General features: G+C 45.8%; 1 protein-coding gene across 1 annotated transcript; it reads left to right on the forward strand.

The window, feature by feature from the left end:
• The first annotated feature begins 455 nt into the window (after positions 1 to 455).
• Positions 456 to 15,300, forward strand: HSPA4 (heat shock protein family A (Hsp70) member 4). The gene is made up of 19 exons (XM_065734912.1): positions 456 to 636; positions 3,769 to 3,826; positions 5,667 to 5,807; positions 6,462 to 6,584; positions 6,984 to 7,083; positions 7,446 to 7,579; positions 8,847 to 9,091; positions 9,432 to 9,508; positions 9,783 to 9,934; positions 10,786 to 10,892; positions 11,196 to 11,329; positions 11,600 to 11,781; positions 12,155 to 12,244; positions 12,693 to 12,845; positions 13,248 to 13,373; positions 13,807 to 13,914; positions 14,203 to 14,322; positions 14,706 to 14,867; positions 15,061 to 15,300. The coding sequence occupies exons 1-19, from the start codon at positions 530 to 532 to the stop codon at positions 15,244 to 15,246; spliced, it is 2,505 nt and encodes an 834-aa protein (XP_065590984.1). The 5' UTR covers positions 456 to 529; the 3' UTR covers positions 15,247 to 15,300.
• Positions 15,301 to 15,956: the final 656 nt, after the last annotated feature.

Consider the following 15,956-nt stretch of genomic DNA (forward strand, 5'->3'; position numbering starts at 1 on the left):
CCTCCGCAGTGCTGCCGCGTTCAGACTTTATTGTGTCTTTACAGTAAGGAATACAACTTTCTGTGAAGGAGCACATAGCGCACTTCCACTTCCTGCAGTCACCAAGGGACGTGGGAGAGCCTGACAGGTAAGAAAAGCCTGGCAGTGAACTCAGGTGCCATCGCGAATTGACTCAAACCGAACCGAGACCGCCCGTCCCAGCACTGACACCGCCGCCCATCCCGGGCCCGCGCGCTCCTCTGCGCGCACCGCAGCGCGGGGGGCGGGGCACCCGAGGCCACGCCCCTCCCTCGATGCTCTTCTGCGCCTGCGCGGCAGCGCGGCTCTCCGCGCGCCCGGCGGAGGTCTCGCGAGGACAGCGCGTCCCTCGGCGTCCCGCTCGGCGCGGCGCTGCGGCCCGACGGGATCCTTCGAGAAGTGCCGGGCTCCGCCTCCCCCCTCTCCCACAGCGCCGCCGCGCATTTAAACGGGCCGGGCCGCGCCGCTCCTCAGCCCTCCGTCCGGCTCAGCCCCCCCGCCCGGCTGCGCCATGTCGGTGGTGGGCATCGACCTGGGCTTCCAGAGCTGCTACGTGGCCGTGGCCCGAGCCGGCGGCATCGAGACCGTCGCCAACGAATACAGCGACCGCTGCACGCCGTGAGTGGGCCCGGGGCTGCGGGCCGGGGCGGAGCGGGCGGGAACGCGGCGTCGCTTCGCCGCCGCTATCGGTGCTCCTTCGGCTGTGCTTTGTACATTAATAACCGGGCACGTCGGGCTGCCCGCTGCCCGGCTCGCGGCACGGGGGGAGCAGCTGCGGCCCGAGCCGTGCCCCGCCGCGTGCTGCTCTGCGCTGGCTCTTAAACCCGCTGTGAGCATAGGGGGCCTCTTTTAGCCCGAGGAAAGAGCAAGAGGCAACGAGTGAGTTGTAAAGGTGAAGTGGGATTTACAGTGCGTCGAACCCGGGGGAGCCCTCTGGAAAGCGCTCTTACCGATGCTTTTGCGGCTCCCGCTGTGCTGCAGCTTTGTTTTAAGCGTGCTGAGATAAATGGCTTTCCTGCTGAGCGAATTGCCTTGTCTCGGTTTTCTTACCCTCGTATCTCCTTAGGGAAATGAGGAGCGTAGAATGACCTTGTGTTTCATGAAGTGCCTCGGCTCTGTTTGCCTCTTACTGTCTGTGAACAGCGAGTAAAAAGGGAGTAGTGCTTCTCATTATCCATATGTGCCCGAGAAGGGCTGCTCTCAGACTTTCAGTAATATGGTTTATGAGTGCAGATGGACTGAAGCAGTGTTTTGCATAAAGCTTTTGAGAGCAGCCTTCAGGGAGCTGCGAATCGTCTTCAGGCTGTCAAGGTGCTGCTTAGATATGTTTGAGATAAGATCAGAGGTTTCACTCATTGGAGGGAGATGAGCGATTCAAAATGTTGCCCCACAACATATCTTTCATGAAAAGTCAAAAGTGTGCAGTTGGAAAAATTCACATATTGAAAGTGACAGTTTTTAACAGGACTTACTCCTCCAGTACTATCCTGGAGGCATGCACACGGTACTGAGGGACGTGGAAAACAGTTCTGAGAGCGTGCTGTCTGTATCCAAATGTCCTTAATGGCTTCAGATGCCCAACTTGTAAACAGAGGCCTGGTTCAGTGTCAGAGCTCAGTGTCTCCTCCGTGAGCTCCCAGGACCTTTCCTCAGGAAGTGATTTGTGGTCAGGATTAGGTGGTGTTCTGCAATGAGCTTTGGGACAGATTAGCATGAGCAGTTAATTGCAGCTGAGTGTTAATAAAACAGATCCTAGTGAGCACGTTGTGCTTGTAGTTCAGTGGCACAGGTGATGTTCTCACTGAATCCTGTGGATTTTGAACTTGTGTGTACAAAGTTGGTGCAGAATGACTGAGTGTGGTGGACCCAAGTAGAGAGAGAGCTAGAAATAAACGGAATGGGGGAGGATTAAGACTGTTTCCTGCTCCACACGGGGATGAGGGTGCTTGAATTACATGAAATAGTTGTAAGTGATCTGAGGAAGCTAGTGCTGGGTTTCAGTGGGGAGGAAACGCGCTGTCAGACTGTGGATGTCCTCCAGGGAAGTGGGTGAGGTGGGGGTGGGTGGGGGGCTGTGCCTGCAGGGACCACCTCGGGTGTAAGGAAGGGCAGAGCTCTACTGGAGTTGCTTTGTTAGACCTGACTTTCACTGTGATTTCTGTTTAAAATGCCACGGTTTGTTATTCAACTTTCACTGAACTGCGTGTAATTACCAGCATAATTAGTATTTAATAAGCTCACCCTGGTTCCTTTGGGCTGACTGGGGAGAGAGGCTGGCAGCAGTCCCCCCTCCCTGCTGCAGCTGTGATGGCCCCACAGTGCCCCGTGTGGGGCAGAGAGCAGCAGGGCTGCCCTGCTCCTGTGCCCAATGCCACGCAGGTGGCAAGCATGGATGAGAAGGATGTTTGTGCTGAAGTTCTTATTCCCAGTTTTATAATGGAGAAATCTTTATATGTAGCTGTTGTGCTGTATCCTTTTCTTGAGCCAGGTTTCTGCCTTGGGGTTTAACTGACAGATCTAAAGAGGTCTAAATAAATCAGTGGTGTGTGGTGAGTGCCAGCTGATGGCGTGTGTATTTAGTAGCAGGATATTTTTTTCTTGCAGGAGAAAAACACAAATCCATGTCCGTGCCTTCATTTCCTTCTGGGGAGTGGAGTGAATGAATAACCATCTCTGTGCTGTATGCCATTATGCTTCTGGCTGTGAGCTCTGCAGCTCCTGCCTGCTCAGCATAGGCCTTAAGGTTTGCATGGCACTAGAGTGACCCACTCTTTAACTAATTGATTAATAATTGTTTCCGAAGACTTATTCCTGGAGTGTTAATTTGGTTGCAGCATTCACTTTGTTTCACTTTTGTGCATCCTTCCTGCTCAGAGGACCAGTTCTAAACCTTGGGCTGAGCTGGTTTAGTTTTGTGGGGCAGCCCTGTGGTATACCTGCTGTACAACAGCACGCAGAGATCAGCTCAGTCATGGTGTTAATGTCTTGTTAATGGGAATGACCTGCTTGACTGGTGGCAGCTTTTCCTCAGTAACTTCCCCAGTATGAGGGGCTGGGACTGCAGGGCATGGTGGGAAGGAGTTTCTCTTAATTTTAGAGCCCGTACAGTTCACTGAATGTGGCAGCTCAGTAGGACTGGGGATTTCCTCCAAAAGGAGCATTTATTCATTTTTTTTATATCTTTGAGCTCTGCATGAGGCTTGGATAAGCTTTCCTTAGATAATCTGTGCTTATATATTGAGTGCAGCTGAAACCCATCAGTAGCAGTCATTCTCTCTGGTTGTTTTAGTTTGTGCTGTTGAAGAATTTCATTTTAAAATGGTAATCTTAATTAGCATTTCCTACGGATATGTAGGAGCAGTTTGTTAAGTATTACCCTGTGCTGCTTCTGAGCAGTTGGATGCTTCCTGTACTATTAGCTGTCGGTTTCTTTGGCTGGCTTAGGGGCACTGCTAGTTGCTGGGATGAATGTGTACCCAGTTACTGCTATTTCTGCTATTTCAGGTTCTGTATCTGTTGGTTTTAGTGCTGTCCAGTGAGGAGTGTTTGTGGGACACTCAATGCCTGTGTCCCTCTTGAGATCAGAACCAGAGTGATATGTACCTTAGAATGGGTGACCAACTTTCCTAATGGGCCAAATGTTAAATGTCTGCAGTGCAATGTTATCAACATCTCGACCAGAAAACTCCACCACTGTGGCTGCTGATGTGTAATGCAGTTCTGCTGTCTCACAGGTCCTTCTCGTTCCAGGTCGTGCATTGCCTTCGGACCCAAGAACCGCTCCATTGGTGCTGCAGCTAAAAGCCAGGTACGGTTTGGGTGATGGCACTTCCAGTAGCCAACAATCAGATGAGCACAGTGTATTTTTATTGGTGAAGCATAAAATGTCTCTGAACTTAAGGGTCTGCCTGTACCAAACAGCTGAGCTTCATTCAGTTGTTCAGCCTGTAATGCTGTGTTGTGATCTTGGATGGGAATCTAAAGGTTGTACATAAAATGGAAAAAAAGAAAACATTTCATCACAAGGAAGTCGAGGACATGGTTGTCTTAAATAGCAGTTGTAAGCTCTAAAGAGAAGCAGCAGTGCTGTGCCTCGCCTGTGCCTGTCTTCCTGTGTGCACTGGGCAGCTTTTCATGAGGTGATTCTAGTGCCTTCCTCTGGTAGAAAGGGGAAAACCTGAGTGTGAATATGTACAGCTAATTAACATCTCATAGTTGAATTACAATTTAAATGTCTTAGGCCTTCTTGCATGTGCTTCTTAGTTTGTTGGTGTAGGTAGGCAGATATGCTGAGAAGACCAAGAAGAGGTTTTAGCTGACTTTCGTCCTGCTCCATGACACTTGGGTCCTGCTGTGTTGTCTCTTGTTGCTGTGAAGCACGAGTAGAACGTGATTCTTTCTGAAGCCCTACAGGAGGTGACTATTTGAACGCTTGGTTTTTCTTAGCCTAAAGTACCTAGAGATGTGTGAAGTTTCAGTATCTAGGATACAAAAGTGTTTGGACACAGCTATTCAAGATCAGAAGAACTGTACTAGATCTAAATGCAGGTGTTTTTCTGGAGTTGTCTGCTTAGCTTAAAGAGATCCGTTGATACAGATCCAGTAGAGGTGAGGTATGTCCTGTGGTTAAACTTACAGAAGATCAAAACCATGTTACTCAGGAAATGCACCTGGCTGAAAATCACAGTAAATGAATGGTGCAGTGCTTGTCTGCCTGATTGGATACCATGCTTTTTTCCTCTGTCTTGCTCTAATCTAAGTGAAAGGATTAAACAGGATTACTTGTAGTGGAAATGCTGCCTGAGCACCTGGTGGGAAGGCAGGGCCAGCCCAGGGGAGCTCAGGTGTGTGCAGTGCACCTGAGGAACTGGAAGGGCTGGAGCCAGGATCCACCCCTTCCCAGCCCTCATTTAAGTGTTGGCAGTGGGGGTGAGGGCATCTCACTCGAGATCCCTGCCTACCTGCGGCCTCCCAAAGGTAAGCAGCTTCTTTCCTTTATTTGTGCCCGTGGCTGTTGCATTTGAGCAAATCCTCACTTGCTGCAGCCTGGATCTTTGCTGCCCTGCTGTCGTTGCTGCACTTTCTATTGCATTACTCTTGTACTGGGTAAAAACAGGCTATGTTTTTTCATTTCTCTGTTTGCATTCTTGCCTTTTAATAAGTGTCTGCCTTTGGTCAGTTACATCAAGTTGGCAGTATCACTCTGGGAGCCCTGCTGAATTTTTAAAGCTTCATGACAAAACATATCCCTATGTTGAATGTCACGTGCACGTGAGGGGCCTAATGTGAAGTATACCTGACTGTACTTCTGTTACACTTGCTAACTTGCTGGCTGCATCACAGTCTAAAAGGAGGGGTGGTAGGTAACAGGTAAATGGAAGAGGACACTTTTGGTCCATGCATACACTATGAGAATTTGATGCTGACTGTGGCTCAGTTTGCAGGCATACATTTTGTATTGAGTCTCCAACTCATGTAGGTTGCCTGAGAGATCGGAGGGAAATTGCATTCTGGTTTCTGCCCTGGCTCTACTAAGATAAGAGTGACTAATTTGCAGCAAGAGAAGCACAAGAATAAAGCTATATGGTCTTTGTTTGAATTTCAGTTGTTCCTCTGACAAATTGTATTAAAGATTTCTTTTCCTCTAGGTTATTTCAAATGCAAAGAATACAGTACAAAGTTTTAAAAGATTTCATGGTCGTGCATTCTCAGATCCCTTTGTTCAAGCTGAAAAAACAAGCCTTGCCTATGAACTTGTCCAGCTGCCAACAGGCTCAACTGGCATCAAGGTAAGCCTGGAGTATTTGAAAAAGTGCCAGAAGAGGAAAGTGATAATGGTTTCCTTTTATCTCTTTATTTTGAATCTGCTTGCTGAAGTTTCTGTTCTTATTTTTGTGACTGGAGAATGTTAAAATGAAGGCTGATAGTGCCCATGGTCTTTTCAGCTGCTCTGTGAAACTGGTTTTGCAGTTCCACGTTATTCTTCCTTGCAAACTCAGTCCCATGCAAACTATTTTACCAGTGCTGTTATTTCCTTGGTGACTTTTGGAAGGCACCTCCTTGACCAGTGCACTTCTTTAACTCTTTTAGAGTGTGGAGTGTGAGTGTGGCACGTCAGGAGGAGTGATAAAAATAATCCTGTTAAATGGTGCCTGACAGGTTTTAGCAGATTTACTTTTCTGAAGCAGTAGGAAGGAAGGAGTCCTGTGCATTGTCTAGCAACCAAAATGTAAGGAACTGTGCAGAGCAGCTTCGTGTGCTTGAGTTCTCAAATGTGTATTCCAGTATTTGTGGTGCTTCTGACTTGCTGTGCATCAGTCAGGCTATCAGAGGGTGGCACAGAACTGCATTACTTTTGGAGCACACTGACAGTAAAGGCAGCTTCCTGTGTGTGTTCTTTGTATGTGGCTCTTACTGTACTGTACCTACACTTTTTATTTAAGGTTATGTATATGGAAGAAGAAAGAAACTTTACTATTGAGCAGATGACTGGAATGCTCCTTACCAAATTAAAAGAGACTGCTGAGAATGCTCTTAAGAAGCCTGTAGTCGACTGTGTGGTTTCTGTGAGTATGTGATGGGCTTTTCTTGGACACTGTATCATGAATGAAATGGTTGTTGGTAGTATCACTGTGGTGCTTATTACACCTGAATAGTCAGATCTGTCTCTACTTAAGACTGGATCTTATATCCTGAAGTTAGACTTACCTCACTAATGACAAAGTTTCTTCACTTTTTTGTCCAGTAGAAAAATACTTGATACATCTTTCTCATTCTGTTTCTCTGCTAGTAAAATGAGCAGTCTGTGAGGGCACAGTGCTTTGTATTTTGTCTGTTGCATCTGAAGTGAATGTCGAACTGGAGGGATCTCCATGAAGGGGTACAGCTGTGCTGTGTGCTGTCTCTCTGCCCTTCTGTCTGATGGGTGGATGACTGTTTCAGACGGCGTTCATCTGATCTTGCAGGTTCCCTGCTTCTACACAGATGCAGAGAGGAGATCTGTGATGGATGCTACACAAATTGCTGGTCTCAACTGCCTGAGACTGATAAATGAGTCAACTGCAGGTGATGCCTTACCTTCTTGAATCCCTTAGAAGTCCTTTTATCTAACAAAACAAGTAATTTGTCAGTGATCCATACTTCTGGAATTACAGCTGGCTGTTAGGTTTCCTAAGCCCATTTTTTATGTCAGTGGTGTAAGGATGTTTCTGTTTCATCTGTTTAATGCACATGATCTCTTCAGGGAGGGGCTAAGAACTGTTTGATGTTCTTCCTTGTTGTTTTTGCATTGGTATTTAATGAGAAACTTCTGTAGCTTGAAAAATACGATGACATGCTAATGCTGTCTATTGCTGCACCAGTTAATGGTTGAGAAAGGAACTGGGAAACTGAATGCCCTAATTACACTGATTCTCACTTCTGTACAGTTGCCCTTGCATATGGAATCTATAAGCAAGACCTGCCTGCCCTGGAGGAGAAGCCACGGAACGTGGTTTTTGTGGATATGGGGCATTCTGCATATCAAGTTTCCATTTGCGCATTCAATAAAGGAAAACTGAAAGTAAGCAATCTGTGCATCTCTTTGGGGTACCAGTAGCAGCATTCACTGGCACATACACCAGCTGTGGCAGTCTAGCTTGCCTGTCTTTAGAAGTATAAAAAGATGCTTGTGTGAAGCTGCACTTGAAGTTCAAAATCACGAGTTTAAAGTAGGACAGGGATGGAGGGCTTTTTTGAACGATACAAAGAGGAAGGAAACCAGTGTTAACTGGGGAATTTGGCAAAGGGAAAAAAGGCTTGGATTGTGTTCAGAAATCGATTTGAGCAGATGCTGCTTTCAAAAATGCAGCCCAGTGATGAGGTGTGGTATTTAAACAAATTCCTGGAGGGATGCAGGTTCAAACGTTAAGTCGCTGGGGTGTTCATGTATAAGAGTGATTGCCATTAACAACTAGAAGTTGCAGCTGAAGCTAAGCAACTTGGTGTACTTCAGTGCAAGCTGCCAAAGCACAAGCACTGCTGTTTTGCAGCATATGCTAATACTTCTTAATTAGGCTTCTACAGCTTGTATTTCTGCAGCTCTGGTGGTTTTCCCTTTTCTGGAGAAATACAGAAATGTACAGCACAGAGATGCAGGACTTACAAAAACATTGGTTTTCTTGTAGTTCTGTTTCTTCTTATGAGGAAACTTACCCTAGCTTAGGTTCTCTGAAATTATAAAAGTATTGAAGACATGCTTGAGTGTGAACAGTGATGGAGAGCAAGGCAGCTAAAAAACAGAGCAGTAACTGACCCTAATCTGGAAAGGCATGAAACTCAGCGTTTGAAGAGTAGAATCAGCAGAAGTGGATGGGCTCCAGGCTTTCATGAAGTAATTACTTCATCAAAAATTAGCTCAGATTTGCAAGAGTTACATTATTTTCTTGCTTTATTTTTAGTGTGGTGTAAGCATGAATAATCATCTGTGGTGTGTTCATACTAACAGTGGCCAAGCAGTGTCTAGAAATTGTTGTGGTCTGCTTATGGTACAGGGGCTGAACAGCTCCTGCCTTACCAGCTCATCTTAACTGCAGAAGCTGCTGCTTTATTGCAGAAGGGCTAGGTGCCTGAGGCTGCTTCCTGGCATGTCACACAGTGGATATGTTTTTCTTGGAGCATATATCTGCTCTACAATTCAAGAGAATATCATTTCCAAAGAGTTGAAGTAATTGTGGAGCTTCTCAAAGTTGTCTTTTGATGATGTACTTCAGATACAAATGCATTGGCATTACACCTGATTTGAAGCAAGTTTCATTGTACTCTTACTAAAAGAGCTTTTTTTCTTAAAGGTTCTTGCTACAGCTTTTGACACAACACTTGGAGGCAGGAAATTTGATGAAATGTTAGTTGAATACTTCTGTGAAGAATTTGGGAAGAAATATAAACTAGACATAAAGTCAAAGATCCGTGCATTGCTGAGGCTCTATCAGGAATGTGAAAAACTGAAAAAACTGATGAGTGCTAATGCCTCTGATCTCCCAATGAACATTGAATGTTTCATGAATGACATAGATGTTTCTGGAACAATGAACAGGTAATGTATGTGCTTTTGTAAGGGAAAGCTGAGGAGTGTACTCCTTCACTTTTATGAAGTACCAGGACTGGAGGGAGCATATGCTGCAGTGCTGCTCAGAATGGTCTGTAGGGACTGCTCAGTGGCCTTGAGTTAAGGGCAAGGGCTGCAAGGTTTGCAAGCATCCCTAGATGATTATCCTGAACTGCAGTGTAATTGTGCTCAGTGGAGAGTTGTGGCTGAGGGGAAGCATGTACTGCATGCAGCATTTGGAAGTTGGGTCCTTTCCCTTTGTGTAACCTCTTGTATTGTGATGGGAGCTTCCTTATGGTGTCATTTTATTTATGGTGTCTTTCAACAGGAGTAAGTTTTTGGAGATGTGTGATGGACTTCTTGCAAGAGTAGAAGCCCCCCTTCGCAGTGTGCTGGAGCAAGCCAGTAAGTGTGTGTGTTCTGTATTCTCCATGCAGAAGGATGGTGTTCCTACTACACACTTCCTTTGGCTGCTGCTGGAACTTGGGTGGGCTGACAGGCACAACTAGTGTGTTCTGGCTGAGCAGTCAAAGTGTTCTGAAATTATTTCACACAAGCTAAGATTGGAAACCCTTACTGCTTAAATCAGTAGTTGGTTCAGTATAACTCAGTTTACAATGTCAGTGTATTCCCTTAAAAAACCAGTTTAATCAATAAAAGTTGTCTGACTCCTTTCTAGAGTTAAAGAAGGAGGATATTTATGCCGTAGAAATAGTTGGTGGCACAACAAGAATCCCTGCTGTTAAGGAGAAGATTAGTAAATTTTTTGGCAAAGAAGTCAGTACGACTTTGAATGCAGATGAGGCTGTTGCACGAGGATGTGCACTGCAGGTAAAAGTGCTATTTTTTAATTGAAATCATAAGTACTTGAGCTGAAGGCATAGATAGCATGAAAAATACTTCATGTGTATGAATGGAATGAAATAAGCACCAGGAAGGTGGTTGGAAGAACGAGAATGGTGGCTGGGAGTGGTTCTTTGTGCTGTTTGTCTAAGCCAGCTCAGTACAGCTTGAAGTGAAACGTGCGCTTTGCTTCTGCTGGGGCTGGAACCTGGGAGTGTGATGGGTGTCACATGATCACTTTCACTTCTTTTGGGGAACTGAGTTAAACAAAAGCTTCACAGCACTGCCGGTAAACAGAATCTGTCCTGAGCTGGAACCAGCCCAAATCTAAGCAGTAGTAAGTACTGAGTTACTGGTGCTTCCTTTTGCACCTTAGTTTTGCTCTGATCACTTTATTTTCCTCTTCATGTGCTTAGCAGATGCTCATCTGTTCATCAGCAGTGCAAGCCAGCTGTTGGAGTGGAATCCCTTTAAAAGGGATTGGGTTATAGTGTGCTTTGAAACAAACACAAACAACTGGTAATGGCACACTAAAACTTCAGTGTCTGATTTTCTTACACTGGCACTAGAAAAACAACTCAGTAGTGGAAATGCAACAAACTAAATGTGATTGTTCTAAGGTGAAACTCGTGCATTTCCATTTTCAGAGTGTACAGATGTGACAGCTTCCTGAGAAGAGGGTACACGTGCACTTGTGGTGCTTACTGTGCAGTTCTGGAGGCCATCAGTATTAGTCTCATTAACCTAGAGTACATGTAGCTTAAGTAGCCACTTGCTGCATGAAATTATTGTCCACGTGAAGCCTGAGTTTTCATAGTAGAACATCTTTGCTCTTTCAGTGTGCTATTTTATCGCCGGCGTTCAAAGTGAGAGAGTTTTCTATCACAGACTTGATACCATACCCTATTTCTTTGCGATGGAATTCACCAGCAGAAGAAGGGTTAAGGTAAGAAAGTTCAGTTTTCTAGTGATTAAGTACAGCTGAAAATTAAGATAACAATGAGAGGATGTGGTATTTTTAGAACAGTGCCCATCTGACAACTCCCAAGCATTTTGCTAGTTTCAAACTGCTGACAGAAAAGAAGGCCGGGTTTAATGCTCCCCACACCACTGTTGCTCTTCACAGAAATACTTTTTATACTTAAAACAAGGTTTTCCTTAAGATATAAAGAGTATCTGGAAACGTTTGATTCTAACAATATCAGAAGGGTCATCCTGCGTGCTCAGTCAGCCCTGTTTTCTTTCACAGTGACTGTGAGGTGTTTCCCAAGAACCATGCTGCTCCATTTTCTAAGGTCCTCACGTTCTACAGAAAGGAGCCATTCACTCTTGAGGCATACTACAGCTGTCCCAAGGAGCTGCCATACCCAGATCCTGCCATTGGTGTGTAAGGCTTTTCTGTGGTTTCAAGTGTGATTCATCTTGCACATCCTTCCTGACTTCTGATTACACTGATCCAAACACTGCAAATTACTGCACTTTTGTAGCATACCATACCTGATTCTTAACAGCATTAAGTCAGTAATGCTAGAATATAAGTCAGACTGCTTGGCTTGAGTAGAGTTTAATGAGTATGTTGCAGTGATCTGTTGCCAGCAGTAGTCAGGATTTACTTTACATTCAGTGATTGTTTTTCTTTTTGCAATCATTTAGCTCACTTCTTGGTTCAGAAGGTCACTCCTCAAACAGATGGATCCAGTTCAAAAGTGAAAGTCAAAGTCAGAGTAAACATCCATGGTATCTTCAGTGTTTCAAGTGCATCTTTAGTGGAGGTCCATAAATCTGATGAGAATGAAGAGCCCATGGAAACGGATCAGCATGCAAAGGAGGAGGAGGTAATGGACTTTGCTGTTGGCTGCTTCGAGGCCTTTTTATGAAGCCCGTTTGGCCAAACTCTGGAAAGGTTCTGGGATGTGGAAAAGATTTGGGTGTGTTTAGCAATTAAATACTAATTCAAATGTGTCACGACTGTGACAGATGCATTGAAACCAGAACTGAGGTACAGGTGAGAGATGGTTAATCATTCTAGGAGTGAGCTGTTAATTGGCTGAGCAAAGGCTAGAGGTATATAATTGATCCCTCAAGGCTTTACTAAGTTTTTCATTCTCTTTTCTTTTACCCAAAGAACACTGGGTGCAAGTAGAGTGATCAAGGTAAGAATTGAAGTGTTGTTTAAGCTGCTAAATGGGATCTTTCCATTAATTTCAGAAGATGCAAGTAGACCAGGAGGAGCAGCAAAAGACTGAGGAGCAGCAGCAGGTCCAAGCTGAGAATAAGGGAGAGTCTGAAGAAATGGAGGTAAAGTGGAAGTTGGTTTCCTGATAGGATTCTTCTAGAAGATTCAGAAGAATACAGAGTCTGAGCATATCATCCACTGGCTCTGGAAGCTAAATTTGTATGTGAAATATTTGTGTATTGTGAGTGATGTTTTAAATAGCACTGATTATTGGAGGTGTCAGGTGACCTAGTACTGATAACATGAGAGTTCATGGGAGAAGTCATTTAGATTTTAGTAACTTAGAAACCAGAAGGGCCTGTAGGAGCATGGGGACGTGGTTCCCATGAGTGTAGCTGGTGTGTCCAGTGAAGGTAACAGCTGCACTGTTTGACTCCGTAGTGTAAGAGCTGTAGGTGCATGTCAGTGTCAGAAGTGGATGTACTCAGCTCTTTTTCTGTTATGACTTCAGTGCTTAATTTGAACTGCTGATGCTGTTTTTTTAACTTTGGATGTATTCCTTCAACACAGACTTCCCAAGGTGACTCCAAGGACAAGAAAGTGGATCAGCCACCTCAAGCCAAGAAGGCCAAAGTAAAGACTACAACAGTGGACCTTCCCATTGAGAACCAGTTGGTGTGGCAGATAGGGAAGGATATGCTGAACTTATTCATTGAGAATGAGGTAAGCCCATGCTTGTCTGAGCTTAAAAAGTCTCGAATCTCAGGGGAACCTTGCTGTTCATTGGCTGTGGTTAAGAGTTGATGGTGGGCGAGGAAAGATTAATGGCTCTTCTGGTGAGCAGTGGTGGCCCATGGAGCCAAAATGTATTACTCATAACAGAGACAGGTTTTGTAGGGGAGCTGGCTGAGTGACTGAGCTGCAGGCTGCTCGCTGCTGCTGGGTGTCTGCCAGCTGAGGCTGTGCTGTGCTGGGTGTGCCAGCAGCAAACAAATTCCTTCTCATTGTGTACTTTAAGACAAAGTTATCCACAGCATTTCAAAATCCGGAGTCAGACTGAACGTTTAGTTAACAACTCTTCTGATACATTAGCTTTTTAGCCAACTGATGTCAACTTGTTCACAGGGTAAAATGATCATGCAGGATAAGCTAGAGAAGGAGAGGAATGATGCCAAGAATGCTGTGGAGGAATATGTGTATGATATGAGAGACAAACTGTGCGGCGTTTACGAGAAGTTCGTGAGTGAAGATGTAAGTATCCCCACAAGGTGTTGTGATGAGCAGTGGTATCTTGGGCTGTATCACAGTGTGCTTGCCTGGACCACACGTGCAAGCTTTCAGATTTGAATTGAAACTGGAAGTCCGTTCTGGTGACCAGACTGTGGGCCAGGTGTGAGCGGTGGTACTGCATTGGATGGGTCTTTTCCAGAACGTTTGCAGCAGTTGAAGTTATTGCCTGATCTGTTTTTAGATGGAAACAAGGAGCACTTGACAATCATTTGAAGGCATCCTAACCTGCTTCAGCTATGTCCGTTTTTAGGGGTGGTTTAAGAGTAAAAATCATTTTTTTAGAAGTTCTTTGCATTCTAAAAATGTAACTCCAGGGAGACTCCAAACAGCCCTTCAGTGTCATTAGTAGGGTTACTGCAGGGTCACTTCACCTGTTGTGTATGGATTGCTTCAGGATCGGAATAGCTTCACGCTGAAGCTGGAAGACACAGAAAATTGGCTTTATGAGGATGGGGAAGACCAACCCAAACAAGTTTACATCGATAAACTAACAGAGCTGAAGGTAAGTGGCTCTTACATTTCATTCAGAACTCAGTGAATCCAGAGAGCTCCATTGGGGTGGGGAGCTAGCTAGCTTTGGACTGCTAATCTGGAGATTGATGCTTACAGCAAACAAATTAATTTCCTAATGATGTAAGGAGCAGGCTTCCAAAAGGTCTGCAGCAACACAAAGGAGGAACTGCCCTTCCTGTAAGCAAAGGGAGAAGTTGCAGGGGCTTTGGAAATGCGATGTGCTCTGCCCAGTCTTGCAGTACTGTCTGATGCTCAGTGTTGATGTTTACTTTCTCAGGCCCTGGGTCAACCTATTCAGGTGAGATGTCAGGAATCAGAGGAGAGGCCAAAAGCATTTGAGGACTTAGGGAAGCAAATCCAGCAGTACATGAAAACTGTTCACGCGTTCAAAGCAAAGGTATTTCCACACTTAATTTCTGGCAGGTGTACAGGAGCGGTGTAAGCCTGTTTTGGATCTTAGCTGTGCAGAAGGTTGCACTGTGTCCTGGCTGGCTGCTGCATTCTCAGCACCTCCTGTGTTTTTGGCAGTGAGTTTTTGGCATGAAGATTGACTTAATGAAGACTAATTTCTCATTCGTCCTTACGGAGGGGAGCACACCAGCAGCAGTGCAGCCTGAGTGCTGTCTGATCAGAGCTGGGGGTGGCTGGGCTAACGGCCCTGCTGATCAGAGCAGCATCTGTTCAGTGTTTGTGGCAAGCTCACTGTGCTGTAGCAGTTCAGAGTGCATGCAGTTTGGATGCTCGGAGTAAATGCTTCACAGCTACCACTGTCTGTTCCAGGATGAGCAGTACGACCACCTGGATGAAGCAGATGTAGCAAAAGTGGAGAAAAGTGCAAATGAAGCAATGGAATGGATGAATAACAAACTGAATCTTCAGAACAAGAGAAGTCTTACTTTGGACCCAGTTATAAAAGCTAAAGAAATCCAAGCTAAAACTAAAGTAAGTCTTCCTAAGCAGCTCACTATTTCCACAAGTCTTGTTCCTTGATGCAGCTGTGTGCTTGCTGTTAACCTGTTGGCTGTGCTGGGGAGCATCTGCTTTGGATGCCCAGTCAGCATCAGAGTTGGGCAGCAGGTTACTGAATGCAATTGCTGACAGACATTCCTAACAGTCCTTCGTTCCTGTCTTGTAGGAGTTGACAAGTATTTGCAATCCCATAGTCACAAAACCAAAACCCAAAGTTGAACTCCCGAAGGAGGAGCAGAAACCAACTGAACCCAATGGACCAGTGGACGGGCAGGGGGAGGGCAGCGGGGGGGGGCAGGGTGCTGAGCCCACCCCCGCGGAGAAGAAGCTCCCTGAGATGGACATTGACTAAATGTCACCCCTTGTTTATATGACTGCAACCGACAATAAAGCTTTAAGTTGTCAACTTTGTATGTTCTGAATACAGATTGAAGCAAGTGAATCCCACAGCACTCTTAGTAATCTTTGGAGAGGTTTGGTCAGTGCCTGAGGTCAGGATGCTTAGGTAGTGTCTGCTGGCTCCCACCATAGTGATTGTAGCTAGAGGCTTCTGCTCTTGCTGCTGGACCTGTGGAAGCAGCCGTGAGCTGTCTGTGTTAAAGCATGTTCACGCTGAGTCGCTCTTCTTTTAAGAAGGGAGACTGCAGAAGCTCAAGTTCAATTTTCCATACTGTTACATTCTCCTGTGCGCCACAGCAGTGCTCGTAGGGAGGAGCCACTGGTGGGAGGGCAGCGAGGCAGGAAGGGGAGGGGGCTGCTCGCAGGGCCTGCAGCATCCTGGTCTGCTTTCCTTAGTCTGCCCTGGGTCTGTGCTAACACGCCTCCAGGTTTGTCTTGGTAAATCAGCCACTCACCAGCTACGCAGAGCAGTAGGTTAGTGTGATCAGAACATTACTGCTTGGTGGGTCTCCCAACTCATTTCCCTGAGCTGTAGAATAGTGACCGTCCACTCCTGCCCCACTGCCGTGAGCTCCCGGCTCAGCCCGGCTCCAGCTGCTGCCTTGCTGACTCCGGGGGGCTGTGCTTGCTGCCACGAGGCCTTCGTTTGGAGTGCTTGTTTTT

Source organism: Cyrtonyx montezumae, unplaced genomic scaffold (assembly GCF_038088225.1).
Source record: "Cyrtonyx montezumae isolate F1298 unplaced genomic scaffold, pur_monq_1.0 scaffold_18, whole genome shotgun sequence".
In the NCBI taxonomy this organism is placed as follows: domain Eukaryota; kingdom Metazoa; phylum Chordata; class Aves; order Galliformes; family Odontophoridae; genus Cyrtonyx; species Cyrtonyx montezumae.